Consider the following 22248-nt stretch of genomic DNA (forward strand, 5'->3'; position numbering starts at 1 on the left):
GCCACCTGGTGCTGGTGAGGCTGTGGAGCAGCAGAGGTGACCGTGTGCTGCATACGACGTCTGAGGAGAACCGTGGCCATCGCTAGCACAGCCGACCATGTGCGTGCTCTGCTGTGCTTGGGCAATTCCTCTCCTATTTACTCGAGAGAAATGGAAAATAAAAACTTATGTCCACCAAGAGACTTGATGGAATGTTCATAGCTGCTTCATTCATAACAGCCGACAGCTGGAAAGCCCAGCTGCCCACAGACACAAGAGTGGGTGATAAACAAACCATGGGGGATTCACAGAAGGGAGCAAAGCAGAATAAACTAGAGCCTCGTAGTTCAGAGACATGAATGGCGAAGGAGGTCACACCCCAAAGAGCACACGTGAGACCACAATGACACGACACTAAAGAACAACTGGATCAGCCATGGTGTGAGAAGTCAGGGCAGCGGTTACCCCTGAGGGCAGTGACATGGAGGGGACACAAGGAGGGCTTCGAGGGGCTCCATTTGTAAAAGTCCACCAAGCTGTGCACTCAAGGGATCTGTGCCCCTTTTAATACATGTTTTCTATTTTAATACAACGTTTATTTTTTAAAATGCATGGTGTGGTTGAATAACGTGGCCCAGGGCCTGAAGTCATCAGAACGACACTGTGGAGTGAGGGGGTCAGAGATTATGGAGGTAAACCATGTGAATGTTCCCCTCCTCCCCATTCACCAGGCAGGGGTTCGGGGCCCCCTGCAGGAGGTGTGGGAGATAGACACCCGGTGACAGCCCAGCACGTGGTAGACTCTGGGAGAGGAAATCCCAGGAGACTGTGCAGCGCAGAGCTGGCACCTCGCACAGCCTGAGGGTCAGGAAGGCTTCATACAGGAGGGGATGTCTGAACTGGTACCTTCAGAAAAACCAAAAGCAAAAGCTAAGTCTGTAAGGCCATGTTGTCACCTGCAGGGCCTGGTCACTCCTCTCCATCCAGACTGGCCTCCCTGCTGTCCCTGGAACACACCACCAGTGTCTCCATCCGCCTGCTGTGCTCCTCCCCAGGCGTCCATCTGACTCCTGCCCTCTTCTCCCTCAGCTCAAGAGGACCCCGGCTCCAATGTGAGGAGCCTCCCGACCACCCTCCCCACACTCCTGCGTCACTTTTGTCCTTCCCTGCTCACTTTCGTCATAAGCGTCCCACTTACTGCATCACGCGCTTATTCGTTCCCTCCAGAGCTGCCCTGCCCAGTACAGCACCCAATAGCCACGCGAAGCAATCACTTGAAATCTGGCAAGTCCAAATTTTGATGTACTGTAAAGGGAATTTTGAAAACTTAGTATGAGAATAAGAAAGCAAAGTGTCTTGTTCAAAACTTGGGTTGATTATTTGGTATGTGATAATATTTTGGATATCCTAGGTTAAATAAAGCACATTATTAAATTTGATTTCACCTATTTATTTGTACCTTTTTAAAAAATGTAGCTACTAGAAAATGTAAAACTACATCATATTTCTACTGGCCAGCTCCTCCAGGGCAGGGTCTGTTTCTTCCGTTTATGGCAATATCTCTAGCATCTAGCAAATAGTAGGTGCTATATAAATGCTTGCTATGAAATAAATGAATGAATTTCTCTTCACTGTCATCTGGACCAAACCTCAGACAGGGGACGAAGCAGCCTGCTCTGGAACTCCGAAGACCCTGGGCCTTGGGAAATGGGGATGGAGCTGTTGCCCTTCCTCAAGTCCACCCAGAGTCCTTCTCTCCAGGCCTGTGGCCATCTCCAGGCCAGGCCCATGATGAGGGGTAGCAGAGGGTCAGACAACTCAGAAACCTTAAGCCCTCTCCTCTCTGGGCATTCTCTGGGGAAGCGGGGGCAGGGTGGATCTGTGCTCTTGGGCAGCCCTGGAGGTGGCCCAGTAGATGGCTGAATGCGGGGGTTGGCAGAGCCCCACCCCTAGCTCTGGGGAGGTGGCTGCCTCTGCAGACCTTGTGCCTTCACCCCTGCCCCTGGGCACTGACCCCAGTCCCGCCCATACTCCCCCCCAGAAGGAAGGCTTATCCCAGGCCCTCAGGGAAAACCACAATTTGTTTCTGACATGACATCCTGATGGGTTTCTGGCGGCTGTGGCCCCTTTGTGTCCCCAGCGCTGCTACAGGCATATAAAGGCCACCCCTGGTTTGGGTGGGTAGAGGAACTTACAGGAGGCTGGATCCCCCACCCACCCTTTGGAGCTGCAGGAGCAAGTGGGTAAGGCAGCCTGCGACGGCCCTGGCCTTAGCCTGAGCCCATCACTGACCCGCGACCTTCTGCTGTCCCATCTGATCAATGGGCACAAGAAAAAATTCATCCCCGGAGGGGACTGGGAGAATTCATCTGGAGAATGGTGGGCCCAGAGAGAAGCAAAGGCTTGCTGTACAAGTTCACAATGGAGAGGGGTCAATAGGCGACAGAATCGTCCTCTTGATGGGGTTCAGGGGGGCCCATTTTTCTCTGAGCCACAGAACCTGGCTGGCTCTCCATCATGGGGGTAGTTCCTTCTGTAAGAGACCGGGAGGGCACGGGAGCCACTCTGGGATAAATCTTAGGAAAAGATGACAGACAAGCCGACTGTTGCTGGTCCATGTAGTGCCATATGGTCCTTCTGTGCAGACAAGGAAAAGTTGCCTTCTTCGGGCACAGCCTGTGCAGGGGCTAATGGTTGGCAAGTGAAGTGCTGCTGGATCTTGGGCCTCCACCCACTCCTTCTGCAGGCACTCCCCCCACTCTAGCACACAACCTCACCCTCAGTCCCGCTCTCCTGGAACTTACAGAGATGACAAGCAGAGACACAAACACAGACCACACAATTGCAAATTGTGATAAGCACCTTACAGTAGACATTGGGTGAGAGATGGGTTTCTTTAAGCAAAGTACAGGAGGGAGTCCTCTCTGAGGAGGCAACATTTATTCAGAACCTAAAAGATAAGGGGCCTGCCGTGTACAAACCTGGGGAGGAGCCTTCCTAACAGAAGGAGCTGCATGTGCAAAGGCCCTGGGGTGGGCCCTGTTGTGTTTAAGGCTGAGGACATCAAAGAGGCAGACAGGGACTTCATGGGTAATGAGGAGGCAAGAAACCTGGGTTTTACCCAAAGGGCAGTGGGGAGCCACTGAAGGGCTTAAGCGGGGGTAACAGGTAGACATAGATGGATATGTGATTGGGTGGGCAGATAGGGAACCCCATAAAGAGAAAACTCACTCCATGAAACTAGTAAAGTAGCCATGTTCCCATCTGCCGACTCATTTCCTTTTGCAACATTTGGGATGGAGAGGGGGAAGAAGAGAGAGATGGGATATGTCAAGTCTAAGTGTGGGACCCTCCCAATCACATGTATACCTGACATGAGCCATGGGAGAGCAGCCCCAGGGACCAGAGTTCCCACCCCGCTGTCTGGACAAGGGCAGCCCCTCTGCAGCTGTCACTGCAGGCTCACCAGGGCTCAGAGGACTAAGACTTTTAAGCCAGGTGGGCTTGGGCTGAAATTCTGGCCCTGTTACTGATTAGCTCTGTGGTGTTGGTCAAGTCCCCTCCCCTCTCTCAGTCTCAGTTTTCCCATCCATGAAATGGAATCTGATGAAGGAGAGGTTTGGGCAGCACCTTCGAGGCTTGAGTGCATTGGAAGCCACACAGCACTGCCCGCATTTGGGGCTTTCCTGGAAGTGAGGCAGGACTCGGGCTGTGCCAGGTGGACAGGGGGCGGCCCTGGCTGGTGGTGGGAGCTGGGAGGGAAAAGCTTGATCACGAAGGGTGTTTCAGAGGTCCTACTTCTACTCCTTACAGCTGTGCAGCCAACAATGCCGCCTGTGTGGTCCCTGCTTCTGCTCTGGGGCTTGGCGACTCCGTGCCAGGGGCTGCTTGAGACTGTGGGCACGCTCGCTCGGATTGACAAGGACGAACTTGGCAAAGGTGAGCCAGGGTTGGGGGGCAGTCTGTGCAGGGTCTGCTGCAATGTCAATGATCCCGTCCATAGGCTTAGAGGATCTGCTTTAAGAACAGACGAGAAAAGTTTGCAACTCTCAGGTGCTCAGAGACTATATTCTCCTAGGACACTGAGAGAGGAGCCGAGTGTTCAGGAGGTTAAAAGTGTGCTTGCAGGCTCACACAGTGATTAATCTACTCTTCTGAGAGCTGGCCTGGGGGACATGGGCTAAGGCTGTGTGGGGCTCACAGATAGAGATGAATGGGCTTGAGGAGGTCGAGGGGAGGATGTGGGCTGGGCTGGTGTCTCTGTCCCCCATATCTGGGGTAGGGAACTTGACTTAGCATTTGGTGGTACAGGACCCAGGGGCCCATGGTAACAGTCTCAGGGATGGAGTAGAGGAGTGAGCAGCTGTGAATGGGAAATGCTTCAGAAAGGCCACTCTGGCCTGCCCTCACCTCCACAGGCTGGTCAGGTGTCTGAGGAGAGGAGGTGTCAGCTTGATCAAGGCCCTGGTGGCTACAAGCTCCTCCTTGGCTCCCCCTTCCGATGCTGCAGAGCAGCCCAGGATTGGGAGCCCAAATTATATGATTGGCTCCTGATTTGCTGTGTGACTTTGGGCAAGTCTCTGCCTCTCTCTGGGCCTTAGTTTCCCCAGTTGTAAAACAAAGAGATTATCATGAGATTCACTCATTCATTCCAGAGGTGCTTACTGAGTAACCCCACTGTGAGCCCAACAGCGAGTGTAAGAGGCTGTTATGGCACAGGAGGTTCCCGCATTAACCTCTGGGTCAATTCCATTAGAAAAAGAAATCAGCTCAGAAAAATGAGGCAGCTGCCATGGTCCCAGGGCTGAGGGAGGGGTTTCTAGTATATCCTTCTACCTCGGCTCTCTCTGCAGCCATCCAGAACTCGCTGGTTGGGGGACCCATTCTGCAAAATGTGCTGGGGACAGTCACATCTGTGAACCAGGGCCTCCTGGGCTCTAGAGGGCTGCTTGGAGGAGGTGGCCTGCTGAGCTACGGAGGGATTTTTGGTGTTGTCCGGGAGCTCTCTGGGTGAGTCCTTCATGGGGCCTTTGGAATACTGCCTACTGCAAGCCCTGCAGGAAGGCGCCTCAGCAGGGAATGGAGGAAAGATCGACTCTTCTTAATCTGTTGGCAGGCAGGGAGGGTGATATGGGGAATATGGTGATCCGGGTCTGAAAATGGAGACCCTACTGTGTGCCTGGCAGAGGGAGAATGCAGCATGCCACTGTGGTTGACAGTTCCAACTCTGGGGCTAATACTGTTATAGTTACTCGCGGTGTGACCGTGGGCAGGTTACTCTGACCCGGCATCTATGTGGCTCCATCCCTCCCCCACTTCAGGTTCAAAAGCGCCCTGCCCTGACTAGCCCTTTCTCAGCCCTGCTCCTGCTTTCAAGTTCTCTGGGTGACACATCGCTCCTCTGCACACCATAAATTTTACTGGTTTGTTTTGCCTTCCCCTGCCAGGTTATAATAAACAAGAGGTGTGGAGCTTTTGTTTAGGCTGTCACTACGGTGTTCCCAGTATCACAAATGGGCTTGGCGCATAATGGATGCTCAAAATGGATTTTCACTTAGCTAATGTGTATCACTTAACGACCGCCTCCCCAGGGTTTTCTGTGTGTCTAGCACTGTACTAGACACTCCAATGGTTTATCTCACTGAATCCAGAGGTTGGGATATTAGCGGCCACACTGAACAGGTGAGGAGATTGAGGCCCTGGGTGGTGAAGTGACCTGCCCAAACTCACCCAGTTGAGACAGGAGTGGTGAACACGTCTGCGTGTTTAATTACATGACTGGTGCTGGGGAAGGTCAGATGACAGGAGGCCCAGAGTATGGAGAAGGGTCATTGGACAATAGGAAATGGGTGCCGGCAGCAGAAGAGTGGGGAATGGTTGTCCACATGGCATCTGGAAAGGGGCTGGTGAGTGCTGATGCTGCTCGAAGCTCACTATGTGTCACTCTGTGATAGGTGCTGCCAATATCCCTATTTTACAGATGGGGAAACTGAGGCTCAGAACAGCAAAGTGACTTGCCCAAGGTCACATCATCAGTCAGTGCAGAGCTGGGGTTTGAACCCTCTGCCTCTTCCTGGGTGCACTATTAGCAGCTCCTCATGGGTTGTTGCCCTCACAGTGAGTTAATCTGTGCCAAGCAGCTGACATAGAGCCCGGCCCACAGTAAGGACTGGATAAATACTATCATTGTTGTTACACAGAATCTCCCTTCTGGGTGAGACTAGAGTCTCAGACATGACCCTCCTTGCCTCAAAGAGCCCCCAGTATGTGGTGGAGCCTGACAGCAATGATCCTGTGAGTGCGGGGCAGTGATGAAGGCAGCCCAGGCAAGGTCGGGGAGCCACTTGGAGGTCATTTACCTTACGCAAAAAGCCAGGAAGGAAGACTTCCTCAAGGAGGGGAGACCCCAGTGAAATCAGCCTCAAAGAGCCCCCAGTATGTGGTGGAGCCTGACAGCAATGATCCTGTGAGTGCGGGGCAGTGATGAAGGCAGCCCAGGCAAGGTCGGGGAGCCACTTGGAGGTCATTTACCTCACGCAAAAAGCCAGGAAGGAAGACTTCCTCAAGGAGGGGAGACCCCAGTGAAATCAGGAGACCTAGGAAGAGTCAGCCTGCTGAAAGGGGAAGCAAAGCGGAAGGAAGGTCAAGGGAAGGGTGTTCTGGACAGAGGGAACAGCCTGGGCAGAGACCCAGAGGAGAGAGAAAGTGATGAACTGTGAGAAGCCACTCACAGAAGTCATGTTTGAGAACCCACTTGGGCTGTGTTTGTGTGAATCTGGGAAGTGCAGGTGGCGGACAATGTCAAGGCTGAGGAGAAATTTAACTCATTGAGCCATCAGTTATGATGACAATGTTACATTTATTGAACACACACAATACTAGACTCTACACCTAAGTTATCTCACTGTCTTTCTAACATTCCCATGATTGTGAGTAGTAGTATTGTCCCACTTTACAGATGAGGGAACGGAGGGCCAGAGAAATGAAGGAACTGGCCCAGGGGCTCAGTTGGGTCTATTGTTTCAAGATAGGATCTAGTCTGGGATAATCCAGGCACCAGGGGTATCTGGAAGAGAGTAGCCTTTTCTGTGACCGCCGCCCTGCCCCCCACCCCATTCCAGGCTGAAGGTTGACGAACTCACCCTGCCAAAGACATCACTGAAGTTGCTGCCAGGGTTCGGGGTGCAGTTGAGCCTGCACACCAAGGTGGGCCTGCATGGCTCTGGGTGAGTGTGCTCCTGGGGACCTCTACCCTACTGCTTTCCAACTCCTCCCACCGTCCCCACTGGGGATCCCCAAAGGCTTCCCTATCCTATTGTTGCCCCCTGGATCCCACCCCAGGACCCCTTCCAGGGGACCCCCACTCCAGCGACTCCTGAGGACTTGCATCTCACTCCCTCCAGGGCACTACCTCACTGCCAGGCATCCCCAGAGGCGGTGGGGGAAGAAAGCAAAGTGAGGTGGGGTGGGGGGCCCATGATGAGATGAGAGCCTGTGGCCTAGTTCCCTTTTGGGGAGGCCCCTCCTCCGACCTGGGGCGGACGGGGTTTGGTGGGTCCTGGCAATCGGGCCATGCCCCAGGATCTGTCTTGCAGTCCCCTGGGTGGCCTCCTGCAGCTGGCTGCAGAGGTAAATGTATCGTCCCGGGTGGCACTGGGCATGAGCTCACGGGGTACGCCCATCCTCGTCCTCAAGCGCTGCAGCACGCTCCTGGGTCACATCAGCCTGCTTTCAGGGTGAGTCCACCTGGGTGTCTGGGGTCTCCGCACAGCGGCCAGCTGGGGAGTCTTGAACTCAGTCAGCCCTGGGATCTCACCATCCCCATATAGAGCAGTCTGGGGTCATCTGGAGTCCCTCCATCTGTAGGAATTTCAGTCCCTGCTCTCAGCACATCAGAGACCTTGCTCTGCCCCTGACTTCCCTATGTGACCCCAGGGGACCTCAGTATCCCCATCTGTATAATGAGGAGCTGAGTTTGATGATCTGGAAGGCACTTCTATCTCCATCTCCTTCCCTGGGGCTGTTCAGGACAAGGTGGCACTCCCCACGCTTATGTTGAATCATCATTTCCATGGGACAATGGAGACCCACAGAAGGCCAGGGATTTACCCAGGGTCACACACAATTAGGCAGGGATGAAACGGGGCTGGGATCTGAGTAGGTCCAGGGTTCCTCCCAGCACTCTGTACCCAGCCCCAGCCCCAGCTGCTTCTCACCTATGTGTCTTCATCCCAGCCCAAGCCCAGCCCTCCTTCCCATCTAATTGGAGAGCTCTTAGCAGTGACAGCCCATCAGGCAGACTTGCGTCCAGCAATAGGGCAAGTCTCCAGAAGGCCCTTGACGAGGGGATTCCAGGCAGGGTCTTTGGGCTCCACCCTGCTCCTCTGGGCCAGAGTGGGCCTTGGTGGGAGGGAAACCCAGGACAGTGTGGGTGCCCTATGGCTGTGGTTCTAGGGCTGCCGCCCTTTCCCCTGCACCCCGTGGTCTCTAAACAGTTCTGAGCCCATCTACACACACTTCTCATCCTCAGGCTACCTCGTTCATTCATTCAACCAATTTTTATTGACACTCCTCCCCCACAGCCAGGCATTGTTCTAAGCCCAAATGTCACTTGTCTACAAACATTAGGGAAGACAAAGGGCACAGACACTATCAAGCACAGATTGTGTACCAGACACATACACACTCCATGTAATCTGGGCGGCAGCAGCTCTCTGTGACAGGCACTGTACAGATGGGGGAACTAGAGCGGTCCCCTGGGTACCATGGCAAGGTGGAGCCAGGATTCAGCTCAAGTCTCCAAAGCCCCAGCCATCTCCATGAAGAAAAGAGGCAGGAGAGGCCCACCTGCCCCATCATCTGGGGGAAGCCATCCCCACGTGGCAACTGCACCCTCATGCCTCTCACTCTGCCCAGGCTGCTGCCGGCACCACTCTTCGGGATTGTGGAACAGATGCTCTTCAAGGTGCTGCCAGAACTGGTGAGCGTGAGGGCAGAGGGCCATTGTCCCTCCCCTGGGCTGTGCCCCTTCCCCCCCAGGTTTGGGTAGATCCAGGCGCCAGGCCGGATTAGGCTGTACTTCCTTTCCCCGCCCACCAGGTAATCCCATCCTGGCCTGCTAATGGGTCCCGCAGGTGCCGCCCGCAAGTCTGTGAGTAGGCGGGCACCATCCTCCCAGACCTCAGAGCCCAGGGACACAGCTCCAGATGGCCTGAGTCCCCTGCTCCCAAATATGAGTCTCCCTTCCCCTGTGCTCTATTGGTGCCACTAGTATTATTATTGACTTTATATTCTTCTTTAAATTAGCTTGAAATTAAAATTAGGTCACTTAATGATTCTAAACTGAGCCCTGTCCTTGCCAATCACATCTTGAAAACACACACACACACACACATCATAGGGTAACCACGTTATGATTAAAGGATGCATGTCCCTGGCCTGCCCCAGCCCATTCTGGCTTCCATCAGGGGAAACGAACCACGCTTGAGAAGCTGGACTGACCCAAGCCCCATCTCACTGAGGGAGAGAACAGGGACCTGCTGGAGTCACTCAGGCAGCAAAGGGTGGTCAGGCCTCTTGGCCCTAGACCTAGCTGACTCTCTCTGTGTGTCCTTGTGAACATCTGTGGTGGTGGCAGAGGAATGGGGGCTAGGGTTGGCAAAACTGCCCTGGGCTTTCCTGAGAAAGGCCATTTGGAAGGAGTTCTGCAGGAGGAGGGGCCCCAGGTAGGTCCATCTCAGGTGAATTTCAACCAGAGTGTGTGGGTGCCTTTAAATCACATCTCCTAACTGGGATCTCTGTGGCAGGGGGCCAGCAGCTGGGTTTCATGTGACACAAAGAGATTTTTAAAATAAGTGTTTATTGCCAACATTTAGAGACTAAAGATTTCTCTCAAAAATCCAGATTTCTGGTTTGTCTTGTGCCTTGGCTGCCTGGCACCTCCCTCCTGCAGTTGGTGAACGGTTGGTGTCAATGGGGGCCACTCCCATCCCCACCACAGCCCTTTTTGTCCCGTCCTGTTTTTATGACTTGCTAGACCCTGGAAGCCCTAGAGTTTGGGGCCCCAAGTTGTCTCTGCCAACAACTGACCTTGGGCAAGTCACCTTTCTTCTCTGGCCCCTGCTGTAGAATGAAGGCTGGTCATCTCCGAGGCTCCTGCTTCAGTGGGCTGTGGGGCTTAGATTCTGTGATTTCCAGATTTGGGATTCTGGAAGCCAAACCACCTGCCTGCTCCCTGTTGTCACAGCACAGGGGTTTGCCTTAAACATGAGGCAGTGTGTGTTGCGTTGTCCACACACCCCAACCAGCCTCTGACATGTGTCCTCCCTGCTTTCCCAGCAACCTTTGAGGCTGACTAATGGAGCTCATGTAACTGAGGGAAGTGGGCTTAGGACCCCCTGAGCTCTCTGACACCTTTAGCCTCTCCCCAGCCTCACCTATATGTCCCCATCTGTCTCTGCATTCCTCCTTGCCTTGGTCTCCAGCACCGCATAGTAAGCATTCAAAGGATATGCCACTATCCCCTGTAGCAAGCTCTTCTTTCTCTGTAACATCTGTTTCCCCCAACACAGCTGTGCCCTGTGGTGGACAGCGTGCTGGGCGTGGTGAATGAGCTCTTGGGGGCTGTGCTGAGTAAGTTGTGGCCATACCCCCATCGCTTCCCCTTCCCCATTGCCCCAGTGGGTGGGGGCACCAAGGGAGGGAGGGAGGGAGGGGCAGGGCAGAATCCCAGGACTCCTTATTTGCTCCTCACACTGACAGGCTGCTGCTTTGAGGGGCCCCAGTGGAGAAGCCCAGGGGGCAGCTGCAGCTGCTTCAGCAGAACCTGAGACCTAGAAAGTTAGGTGCTGCAGGCCAGGATTGACTGAGCACCTGGGGTGCACCGGCCCTGGAAGAAACAGGAGGAAGAGGTTGTTATTATCCTGCCCAGAGGTCTGAGGTCCAGAGAGCTGCAGTCAGGAAGCCAGGGCCCTGCAGCCACAGTGGACCCCTGTCTCTCTGTGTCTATGGGGACACGAGTGCCTTTTCTGTCCATAAACAGGCTTTGGGGAAGTATAAAAAGGCATAACCAGGAAAAGGATGGAAAACTTGGAGCAGGGCTCGGCGCCTGTAGCTCAGCGGCTGGGGTGCTGGCCACATACACCACAGCTGGGGGTTTGAACAATGACAACTACAACAACAAAAAAATAGCTGGGCATTGTGGTGGGTGCCTGTAGTCCCAGTTACTTGGGAGGCAGAGGCAAGAGAATCCCTTAAGCCCAAGAGTTAGAGGTTGCTGTGAGCTGTGACGCCACAGCACTCTACCCAGGGTGACATAGTGAGACTCTGTCCCAAAAAAAGATATGTTAACCAGTGTGATGAAAATATTTCAAATTGTATGTAAAACCAGTGCATGGTACCCCATGATCGCATTAACGTACATAGCTATGATTAAATAAAAAATAAAAAAAATTAAAGAAAAGAAAGAAAGAAAACTTGGGGCAGATATGTGTCCATATGTGGTGTTAGGTAAGAGAGGGAGGGTGGCAGGGTTAGTGGCCTCAGCTCTGGAAAACAGATGCACTGGCTTTGCACTTGGGCCAGTGACTTGCCAAGTCCAAGCCTCAGTTTCCTTAGCTATAGAACAGAGATGACAGCAGTGCCCAGGTGAATCCTCAGTAGAATTGCAGGCGCAGGCCCTCAATAAATGGAAGGAGGGGCTATAATCGTTGGAGACTGGGCTCATGGGGTCTTCCTCCCCCTCCCTTCTCATGTAGGCTTGGTGCCCCTTGGGGCTCTTGGGTCTGTGGAATTCTCTCTGGCCACCCTGCCTCTCATCTCCAACCAGTACATAGAGCTGGACATCAACGTGAGTGCCCACAGGGGCCCCGCCTGCAGCTGGCGGTGGCAGGGGGTGTTGGAGAAGGATGATAGGGTGTGCCGGGTACAGGAAAGTGGGTAAACAGCCCAAGACCTTCTTCTGCTGTTTCTTGCCCCTGCAGCCCATCGTGAAGAGTGTAGCTGGTGACATCATTGACTTCCCCAAACACCCCGTCCCAGTCAAGGTACCCCCCAAGGAGGACCACACATCCCAGGTGACAGTGCCACTGTACCTTTTCAACACTGTGTTTGGGCTCCTGCAGACCAGTGGTACCCTCGACATTGACATCACCCCTGAGCTGGTGAGTGTGGCACCTCTGGGAGCTAGAGTGGGGGCTTCCTGGCCCCTGTGCCTTGGCAACATGGGTGCTAACCTAGTCACATCATCACCAGTCAGCCTTCCTGAGCCCTCTTCTCTATAATAGAAGAGTCACACTGCTGCTGTCCACTCCTTTACTTAGGGGAGACATTGCTAATGGAGAATGTCCCTCTACTTGGTTAAATCCGAATAAGACCTCTGAATCCTTCTCAACTCAGCATTCCAGGAACTTACCTTCAATTGGTCAGAACCAGCATATGAATTGAAACTTACTTTCCACCCCTGTACCAGATGAAGCTCTTCTAGAGTCCAAAACCAAGTTTATACTGAAGTGTGAATGGCTAACATTTCTGCTGCTTTTTCAAGACCATATTTGAGTTGGATAAAAGAAACCAGGGTTGGACTGCACCAAAGGTTACTTGGACGTTTGTTCTGAAGCTTCTCAGATCTCCCTGCTACCATTCTGGCCCCTCTCACATGCTGGTGGGTTGGGAAGGCCCTGCTCCCTTAGAGGCATTTTCTTGATCTCAGCCCTCTCCAGAGGCAGTGAGCTTGGAGAGCTACTCGGCTCCTCACCTGTAGCCTGGGCCAAAAAGAGCAGAGTTTATTTCTTGAAAGTGAGTTCAGCGAATGCCCTGCAGGCCTCTGGGAGGTTGGAACAAGGGAGGTAGGCATCTTCAAGCTGAGGGATGGGTGAAGTCATAGCCAGACAAAGACCCTGAGTATAAGAACATGCCTTTCTGGGAAACCGTGGACATGGGCATGTATATATAAATCTCAGAGGCCTGATCTTGGTGCTGTCTGCCCCCCTGGGTGTGTGTTGGGTGACTGGGAATCTTTCTGCCCAGGAGACAGTGTGTTTGTATGTTTATCCTGTATGAACATGTCTGTTCTGATAAGTGGGCATGCGTGGTTCTGTGGGGTCAGAGCTCCAAGAAGCTGGGCTATCACTGGGCACACTGTAGTGAACTGGGGACCCTGTGCCCCATTTCTCAGGTACGTGTCACTTGCCCGCCATGAGAGAGGAGGGTAGAGGCCCAGTGTAACCAGATTTTCCAACTTTTTTAGCCATAAACTGGGAAATTTATATAAGGCCTCCTGATTTATACTAGAAATAAATTCATAGTTTTTGAAAATACTCTTTGTATAAAAGGCAAAAATGTCTGGGGTCAGATCCCTTGGGCCTTCGGATTCTGAGCTCTGGCAGAGTGGTTGAAAAGTTCTGAAATTAGCCTGCACAGGTTCAAATCCTGGTGATACCATTTACCAGTGGTATGAACCTGGACAAGAGCCTCAGTATCCTCATCTGTAAAATGGGAGCAATCCTAGCACACACGTTTTTGAGTGGCTGAAAGGGTAAAATGAGTGAGTGCACACAAAGCCCTTAGCATGTGCCTGGCATGTAGCAACTGCTCAGAAATTTCTGGCTGATAGAACAAACTTGGGTGTCTGTAGTGATATCTGTATGTAATTGGCAGGGGATGGGAGGGGGTGGGCAAAACTGTTCTGTCTCTGCTGAGGCCTTCTTGTCCCGTCTATGTGGAGCATTCACTAATGCCCTCTCCCATTTGGTCTGGGGTCCAGGTTCCCAGTAATGTCCCACTGACAACTACACACCTGGCTGCTTTGATCCCTGAGGTGAGTGACCCTCTCATGGGCTCTGATCACTATAGCTCTTTCACAGTGAGCCAGAATCTTTCTCAATACAGCTTTCCAGGCAACTGCAATTGAATGTTGAGTCCAAAATCACACTAAAATGTAAATAATTAATGCCTTTTTCTTTCCTGACAGCAGATTTTGCTTAGAGAGGAAAGAACGAAGGACTGCCCCAGTTGGGCATTTGTCCTATGGTCATTGCTTCTCTGGCAGTCAGAGGACAGGAGGTTCTTTGCGGGTTGCTGAGCCTCTTGCCTCTAACAGCCTTACTTCATCTGCCTTACTCGATCATTGTCTTCTCTGTCCCCAGAAAGAAAACTCAGGGCACTGGTCTTAGAGAGGGAAGAAAAGGAAGCAGAGTCAGGGAGGTTTGGCTAGTGGGCATTAGTGTATAGCTTCAGGGCCCGGCTGGGGCTGGACCAGCCACTTTCTAAGCATGAGAATATGAATTCATACTAAAGTTGAAATGACTACTACAAGCTGCTTATGTAACAGCAGGTTCTGGTAGGAGTTGGAAAGAAGCCCAGAGGGCCTGGGCTCTTACCAGAGAGAATAGAGTGGGTAGCTGAGTTGAGGGTGCAGAGGATAAATTCTGTGAGTCCATGAGGTCATTGATTCAAAGCAGCACTGGAGCATTGGTGTTTCAGGGAAGGAACCGGACTGGAGTTAGACAGTCAGAAGAACCTCCTGAGGGCAGGAGTTGTAAGATGGGGGAGAGGAACTAGGAGCAGGCAGAGGTGGCAGGGGCAGGGATCCCTGGTTGCAGCAAGCCAGTCCTGTCCCTACAGCACAGAAGGGCTGAGCTTGTCTCTGGAGGCTAACGCCTTTGATCTCCACCTGCTGGCCTTATAGATTAGCGCCCCTGGCCCTGCTCTGAGTCTGGCTCTATGCCTTCAGATTGTATGCGCACGTAAGGGTAGAATCTGGTGACTCCTGTCCTCATGATCCTGCAACTTGGGGAGTCTGGGCTTGAGGTTCCCAAATTACAGGCTCAAATGTCCCAAGGGCCACAATTCTGTTCTAAGTTTCTGCGATTCCATGATGTCATAATTATGAGACTCAGAATTTCCTGATTGTGTGATCATGCAGGCGGTCAACTAATATTCATTGAGCACCTACTGTGTACCAGGCCCCATTCTGGAATAGAGACATACACGTACCTGTGTCTGGGGCTGCACAAGGGGAAAATGGTGGAAACAGACAGAAGCCTCTGTGCTGAAGGGATGGACACTCTGGTGGAGGTGTCAGACAATGCATGAAGAAGCAAGAAGATAGACAGCGTCAGAAGGTGGAAGAGAATGGAGTGATGGAGGATTTGGAGGGCTGGGTAGTGCTTTTAAAAAGGGTGCTCTGCAAGGCTCACCAAGGAGATGGCATTTGGGCAGAGGGCTGCAGGAGGTAAGGGAGAGAACCATGTGGTTCCTTGGGGAAGATATTTCCAAGCAGCTAGAACCACAAGAGCAAAGGCCCTGAGGCAAGTGGGAGAGACAGCCAGTGGCCCCTGAGTCTGAAATGGCAAGAATTCTCAGTCTGAAATGGCGAGGGTTCTGACTCTGAGGGAGACAGGGAGTCTGACTTGTTAGTTCCATGGGTTGGTTAGAGTCACATGTGCAGGTTGTGACTCTAAGTGCCTAAGCTGAGTGTCAGCCTTGTGGGGGCCGAGACCAGGCCTATCTGGTTCACACTGTGACCTCAGGGCCCAGCAGGGTTCCCAGTGCCTGGTACATGCTTGGTGAGTGTTGACTGACTAATTCTGATCCTGGGGCATCTAAGCTGGCCTCATGCCCCTGCTTTGTCCCTGTTTTTCCAGGCCCTGGGGAGGCTGCCACCAGGTCAGCACCTTTTGCTCCTTCTGCGGGTGAAGGAAGCCCCCGTAGTCACGCTCCAGAACAAGAAGGCCATCGTCTCTATCCCAGCCAACATCCATGTGCTACCCTATGTCCCTCAAGGAACCCCTGAAGCCCTCTTTAAGCTGAGTGCGGTGAGTGACTTGTGGGGGACCTGAGACTGGGAATGGGGCTGACCCTCTCCAGGCCTCAGGGGTGCCTTCCGCCCAGTTTCAGGGTAGGAGGCCCCATGTAGCTCCACCTGGGTCATGATCTGGGCTGAGCCCCCGGTGCCTGCCTTGGCTCCTGCTGCCCCCTCCTTACACTAAGGCCCCCACGTCGCCTGTGCCTGTCAGCCTGCCTCTGCTTACTTGGGACCTCAGGCATTACCCTCCTCCCCTGCCCTTCTCTGCTCAGATATCTCCTGGACAACTCCCCAGCTCCTGCCAGCCCTCCATCCCCAGTTGGCTCCCTCCTCCCAGACGCTGTGCAAGCCCACACCTGGGCCGAGACAGGTCCCTCCCCTGTTCACTCCCTGTCCCAGCTCCCTGTGGCCATGCACCTAACTGACACTCAGCGCCCTCCCACTTCACCCTCTGCCTTGCCCTTCCTTACTCCCCAGGCCTCAGTTACCCAGGCCCAGCAGGGCCTACCTCCCTGCCCTTGTTTATGCAAGGTCTGCCATCAGGAGCATCATTCCCTCTGTAACACCGTTCCCCCCTTGTCACCACCCTGGAGAGACCTTCCCAGATAAGCTGCAGGCTGCATTGAGGGTGGCTCCAAGAGTTTCTTCTCATTCAATATCAATCTCCTTCAACTTTAATGCAAATTACACTTCCAGAGCCCGGCACAGATGACAGCACTCAGTAGCGCCTCAGGAAGGGTTAGTGGAGGGACTAGATGGGAGGATCTACCTGTCAGCTGAGGCAGACCTGTCCTCCAGCTCCTTCTGCTAACTTTGGAGGTAACCTCTGCTTGCTTCACACATGCAGGTTGTGATTCTAAGTGCCCAACTGGCTCCCTCGGCTACTAAGCTGCACATCTCCCTGTCCCTGGAACGGTAATGTGGGATCCTGGGGACAGGATCTTGTTTATTGAGCATAATCTAGGTTCCAGGGGTTTTCCCAGCATCTTCATTGCCTTCTAGACCTCCCAGGGAGGACATAGTGTTAGCCTGCTTTACAGATGAGCCAGCTGAGGCTCAGAGGCGCAGGATGCAGATGGGCTTTTCCATTGCACCCCCTGTCTGCTCAAAATCTGTCTCTGGGAGGTAAACCTGCCACCAGGACATGGAGGCCAAACTCTCCAAGTTATCAACCCCAGGGGCTGATTCCAGAGACAGCTGTCCTTGAATGTCGTGCCTGCTGTGTTATTCACATGGTCTTGTTATTTCCCTAATCTCTCCACTACCCCCAGGTAACTCAGCACCATGGTAGTCATAATAACCAAGACGATGGTGTTGATGACAATCCTTCGATATACATGCACGGCACTTTACAGTCTACAAACCTCTGCCCTCTGCTTCCTTGGGACCTCAGGCATTGCCCTCCCCTCCCCTGCCCCTCTCTGCTCAGATATCTCTTGGACAACTCCCCAGCTCCTGCCAGCCCTCCACCCCTAGTTGGCTCCCTCTTCCCAGACTCTGCACAAACCCGCACCTGGGCTGAGACACATCCCTCTCCCAGCTCCCTGTGGCCATGCACCTGGAAACACAGGGGTTTATCCCTGGAAGCAAGTCTGCACTCTGGGCCTCTATGCTCCAGGCCCAATGCTCTCACTGCTGCAGGCCCTGAGCCTGTCTGTCCCTGCCCTGGTTGCTGGAGCTTTCCCACAGGTTTCTGGGATCTTCCCATCCTGAGTCACAGGCACCCAGTGCTCCCTGACTCTGTTTCAGTGTCCCCTGGACCCCTCAGGATATTGCTGCCTGCTGCATGGTTCCACTGTGGACCCCTTGCTAACCTTGGCAGAGGACCTCCCAACCCCCAAGTGCATCCCCATTTCCTGGTGGCAGTTCATGCCTCAGCTTCCAGAGATAAAGACGGCACACCCAGGCTCTGGTGCTCAACCTCTGCTTGGGCCAGCTGTGATCCATCAGGGAGCCTTTACTGAGGGCCTGCTGTATGCAGGGTACTCTGTCCAGTGATTGGTCTGGGGGGAGGATCGGTCTTCCAAGGGGTTCATCCAACTACCCAGGGTCAAATAGCTGACAGACCAAGGCTCCAAGGACATGGAGTCAGAGGTGATGGTCATGATATCTCAGAAGGGAGGTTAGATTCCCCCAGGTCCGTTTTACAGGTAGGAAAACTAAGTTCTGGAGTCACAGCTGGATAGAGGCAGCCTTGGGCACTTAACCCTTTTTTCTGATCCTGGAAAGCTTTGTCTGGGACAGGCTGGGGCAGGCAAGACAGGCAGGGAACTGTCAGCAGGGGGTGTGCTGGGAGTAGGGTGTTGGGAGGCTCTTACCTTCTCTCTTCTTTTCATCAGGCTCAGTGTCAAGCTGACCTCTTCCTTTTCCCACGCCTTTGACGTAAGTTCCTGATGGGTGAGAGGTGTGATGGGTAGTGAGGGGCTTCAGGTGTGGGCAGGGAAGCGGGTGGCTATGAGTCATAGCCATATGGCTGAGCTGGCTGCTCTGCCCCAACCAGACAACAAGCCAGAGTGGGCAAATGTCAGAGCAGGTGTGTGTGCATGCGAGAAATGGCAATCATCTCAGGAAAGTGACTCTCATGATCTTCCAAGTCTTGGAACCTCACTAAGTTGCAAGCTTCGAGAACTTCACAAGGGTCCAAAATTCTGGAACTTCACTCAAGGAATAAGATCCCAGAACTTAGAAATTTCTGTCTCAGAGCCCAGAGAACTCTGAGATTTCTGCTCACAGAGTTCTGGAGCTGGGCACACTTCCTTCCCTCTTTCTCAGTCACTGCCCTCTCCAGAGGAGGGGTGGGTTTCTTCTAGGAAGGCACCACTAGACCCACAAGCTTTTCTTCTAGGAAGGCACCTCTTCCAAGTTCATGGGGCCACGGGCAAAGCCAGCCTAAATCACAGTCCCTTTTAGGGTCACTGGTGAAGAGTTCACCCCTGTGGGACCTGTGTCCACCAAGAGCTATGTCCGCAGGCCTAGGGGGAGGCTGGGGCAGTCAGGCCTCTGGATCTCCCTCCCTGGGAAGGGGCTGCTACTCCCACAAGGCCACACCTCTGAGCCCCCGTGTGCTCTGTTGCAGGCATCCCATTTAGAAGAGTGGCTCAGCGATGCCATCCGGGCAGCATATGTGCCGAAGCTCAATGGTATGGTGGCCTTTGCCATCCTCTTGGATACATGGAGTTTCTGAATTCAGGACTGTCTATTGCCTCTCTCCATTGTCCTGATGGGGACACTAAAGTTAGAGAGAGGTTGATACCCATTTGTAAGATGCAGAAACTGAGCCAGAAGTTGTCATGAATGAAGATGCTACAGTATCCCTAGAATTTTGTCATCATTTCAATCAAATTTCTACACACAACTCATTTCATTCCTGTCAAAATATAAAATGGCCTTACCCCTCACAAAGTGAGCATCTACAACCTGCTTGATAATGTTGAGAATTTTTGTGCAAGTTCTGTTCTATCTCCACTCTGACCCTGGTCACTGTACAATGATATGTAGTCAATAGGGGCAGGCAGCAGGAAATCCTATACTGAACAATGTGTAGAGACGTATTATTTTCTGGAGGTTATTTATTACTTTTTATTAAAAAATTCCAATAATAGTTCTAAAGATGATGAGTGGCTCAAAAATGACATCTAATATATCCCTATTTTGAACTTTGAGATAGTTGTTATTGACTAGACAAATGTTAAAGAAGCACACAGAGAATGCCGGTGTGGAGAGGTGATGGCAGGTTATTATAAAAAAAAAAAAAAAAAGATGCAGAAACTGAATCATCAATGTTTCCGTTCAAACAACATTGACTAACATGTACATCATGCCAGGCTCAGGGCCCCAAGAGCTAATCTGACCTGGATCCTGCCTTCCTTAATCTCCCACAACCCAGTGGGAAATAGTTATATAAATAAATGATTAGAATATAGATGACCCAAAGTATGAAGGGGAATGATGGAACCTCTAGGAGGCTTTGCTGAGGGGAGCCACTGACACAATACAGAAAAGGGACATTTTTGTTTGGGTGTAAGAGTATGAGTAGGAGTTTGCCGATAAGAAACTGAATCCCTAAGAAGAAAAATGGCCGGCTCAAGGAAAGTGGTGGAATAGGGTCCAAGATCCAAGTGGATCTTGGTCAGCAGGGTCCAAGATCCCCCACATATCTTTGCTTTCAACTATTCCTCCTTTACAGTGGCCTTGGATGTTGGAATTCCCCTGCCAAAGATTCTCAATGTCAACTTTGCCAATTCGGTTCTGGAGATCATACAGGTGAGTTTCCCATGAACATGTGGCCCAATGGGCCTTAAGCTTGTCTCTGGAGAGCCCTGCTTGAAACTCATGAGCGGAATGCTCTGCCTCATCTTTTGGTCTGTCCCTGCACCATTTTCTCAATTGCTCAAAGATAATAACAAATTACATAGCATGCAAAGGGCAAATATATGACAGGCATGCTACCACTCCTTTATTGCTTGTATGTGGCAGACATTGTCAATCAATCACAGAGTTCTTTCCTCTTGGATTCAGACACATGTCTGGCTTGTAGAATGGAACCTCAGATTACAGAATTACAGTTTCCTGGTCCAGGGGTAGCAAATACATGATCTATCTCTCCCTTATCCTGTGCCTGTGGCAGACATGACTAATAGATCATAACATTTTTCTTGCTGAATATTGGCATGGCCTCACAATCCTTTCCAAACCAGCACAATTTTGTCACTTGGAATAGCTTTGAGAAGTGGACAGAGCAACGACTTCTGTATCCATTTCTCATATGAGGACCAAGGCCAAGGGAGGTCAAATTTCTGTCCCAAGGTCACACAATAAGTTAGCAGCAGAAATAGCAATTGAACTTGAGTCTCTGACATCCTAAAGTCAGAACCTGTTCCACCCTGGGTGTCATTTATCCATCATTCATTCATTTAATGAGTGCCTTCTGGGTTCCAGGTGCAGTGCTAACCCCAGGGCAGGGGGGATAGAGATGGCTGGGAGATGGGGGCATGAGAAGGATGTGGGGTGCAGGGCCCAGAGGCCTAACCAAGAGCTATGGTTTCTTACAGAATGCTGTTGTGCTGACTGTGGTATCCTGAGGCCGAGATGGCCACCATCTGTCCCTGTTGACTACCAGAGTACACCTTCTCACTCTGCCTCAGTTTCTCTCCCAGGGTCTAGCCTGTGCTGGTGACAATATAAGCATCCCCTCTCCACGCAGATCTACCTGTGTCCTCTGATCCTGCAGCTCTGCCCCAGCTTGGGGTGGAGACTGCTGGACTAGCCACTGAACTGCTTCAGAGAGGGCCCTGGGGCCTCATCAGCCGGTCCTGAGCTTTCAATAAACTGCTTCTCTGTCTCAGCACCCCCAGCTGGTTTGTTCCCCAGTCACATAGGAGCCACCTTGGCCTCTGCCTCCTTGTCCTCCCCAGCTCTAGGCTCCTGGGAGGTGGGGGGACTTGAGATCTTGTCATTGTAGCTTTGAGTCCCAAAGTGACCTGGTTAACTGGGACAGCCTCTGTGTCCTGTTCTGCCTTCCTTGCCATCTCAGCCTCCAGCTCGCTCCCTCATCTCTCTTTTTATCTCCCTCATATCTCTCTCTCTCTCTCTCTCTCTCCTTCTCAGCTCTCTCTCTCCCTTCTCCAAATACCTCTATCTTTCACTCTGTCACTCCGAGTCTGAGTCTGTCTCTCTCTGTCTCTGACTTTAGGACACTTACTAGAAGTGACATCTGAGTTGAATTCTGAAGGGTAAATAGGAGTTTTTGAGAGAGAAAAGGCACCTGCCCTCCAGGAAGCAAGGATGAGTGAAACTGGCCCTGCCCTGGAGGGATCCCCGTGGCTGCACATCACAGGAGCATACTCCTCTGAACACAGCCACGCCAAACGCTCTGCCTGCAGACGAGGAAACTGAAGCTGAAGCGGGGCCTGGCTGGCCCAAGGCCACACAACGGCAGGGTCAGGATGAGAAGCTGGGTGTCCTGCTCCTGGTCCTGGGCTTCTCCCCCTGCTCGAGATGCATCTCTTGGGGAAAAATGGCCTCAAGTCAGCACTTATGGGTTGCCTGAGTGGAGAGGTGCCAACAAAGTTTTGGTAATTGGCTCAGAGGATTGGGGCTTAGGGGACAGGCAAAGGAGAGTTGGCGCTAATCTAAGGTCTGTTCACCACTTTCCCTCCTTCCTTCCTCCCTCTCTCGCTTCCTTCCTTGCTCCTTCCTCCCATCCATCCACCCTACATTTATTGATCCGCACTGTATGCCAGGCCCAGTGCTGGGTGATATTTCAGGGTTTGTCTTTGGCTCCTTTGTTCAAGTGTTACTGAATCTCACTGTGGATAAGTGTGTGGCTTGAGTTAGTGGCCTGTACTCAAGTCCCACAGTGGCTGCTGCCGGCTGGCCACGTGGCCTCAGGCTGTCATTTAATCTCTCTGAGCCTCATTTTCTTCATCAGTAACTTGAGGATGTTGTAATCATGTTCTGAGGGG

General features: G+C 52.4%; 1 protein-coding gene across 1 annotated transcript; it reads left to right on the forward strand.

The window, feature by feature from the left end:
* The first annotated feature begins 3800 nt into the window (after nucleotides 1-3800).
* Nucleotides 3801-20865, forward strand: BPIFB3 (BPI fold containing family B member 3). The gene is made up of 15 exons (XM_053574566.1): nucleotides 3801-3918; nucleotides 4833-4989; nucleotides 7101-7205; nucleotides 7575-7715; nucleotides 8896-8959; nucleotides 10551-10611; nucleotides 11736-11827; nucleotides 11961-12140; nucleotides 13742-13795; nucleotides 15624-15794; nucleotides 16632-16699; nucleotides 18124-18166; nucleotides 18861-18924; nucleotides 19971-20047; nucleotides 20836-20865. The coding sequence occupies exons 1-15, from the start codon at nucleotides 3807-3809 to the stop codon at nucleotides 20863-20865; spliced, it is 1419 nt and encodes a 472-aa protein (XP_053430541.1). The 5' UTR covers nucleotides 3801-3806.
* The last annotated feature ends 1383 nt before the right edge of the window (nucleotides 20866-22248 follow it).

The sequence above is a fragment of the Nycticebus coucang genome, chromosome 21 (genome assembly GCF_027406575.1).
Source record: "Nycticebus coucang isolate mNycCou1 chromosome 21, mNycCou1.pri, whole genome shotgun sequence".
NCBI lineage: Eukaryota > Metazoa > Chordata > Mammalia > Primates > Lorisidae > Nycticebus > Nycticebus coucang.

Coding starts and splice junctions, on each gene's coding strand:
- BPIFB3 (XM_053574566.1), top strand. CDS start 3,807: ATGCCGCCTGTGTGGTCCCTGCTTCTGCTCTGGGGCTTGGCGACTCCG. Junction 11,828..11,960: donor ACATAGAGCTGGACATCAAC/GTGAGTGCCCAC, acceptor TTGCCCCTGCAG/CCCATCGTGAAGAGTGTAGC. Junction 13,796..15,623: donor TGGCTGCTTTGATCCCTGAG/GTGAGTGACCCT, acceptor CTGTTTTTCCAG/GCCCTGGGGAGGCTGCCACC.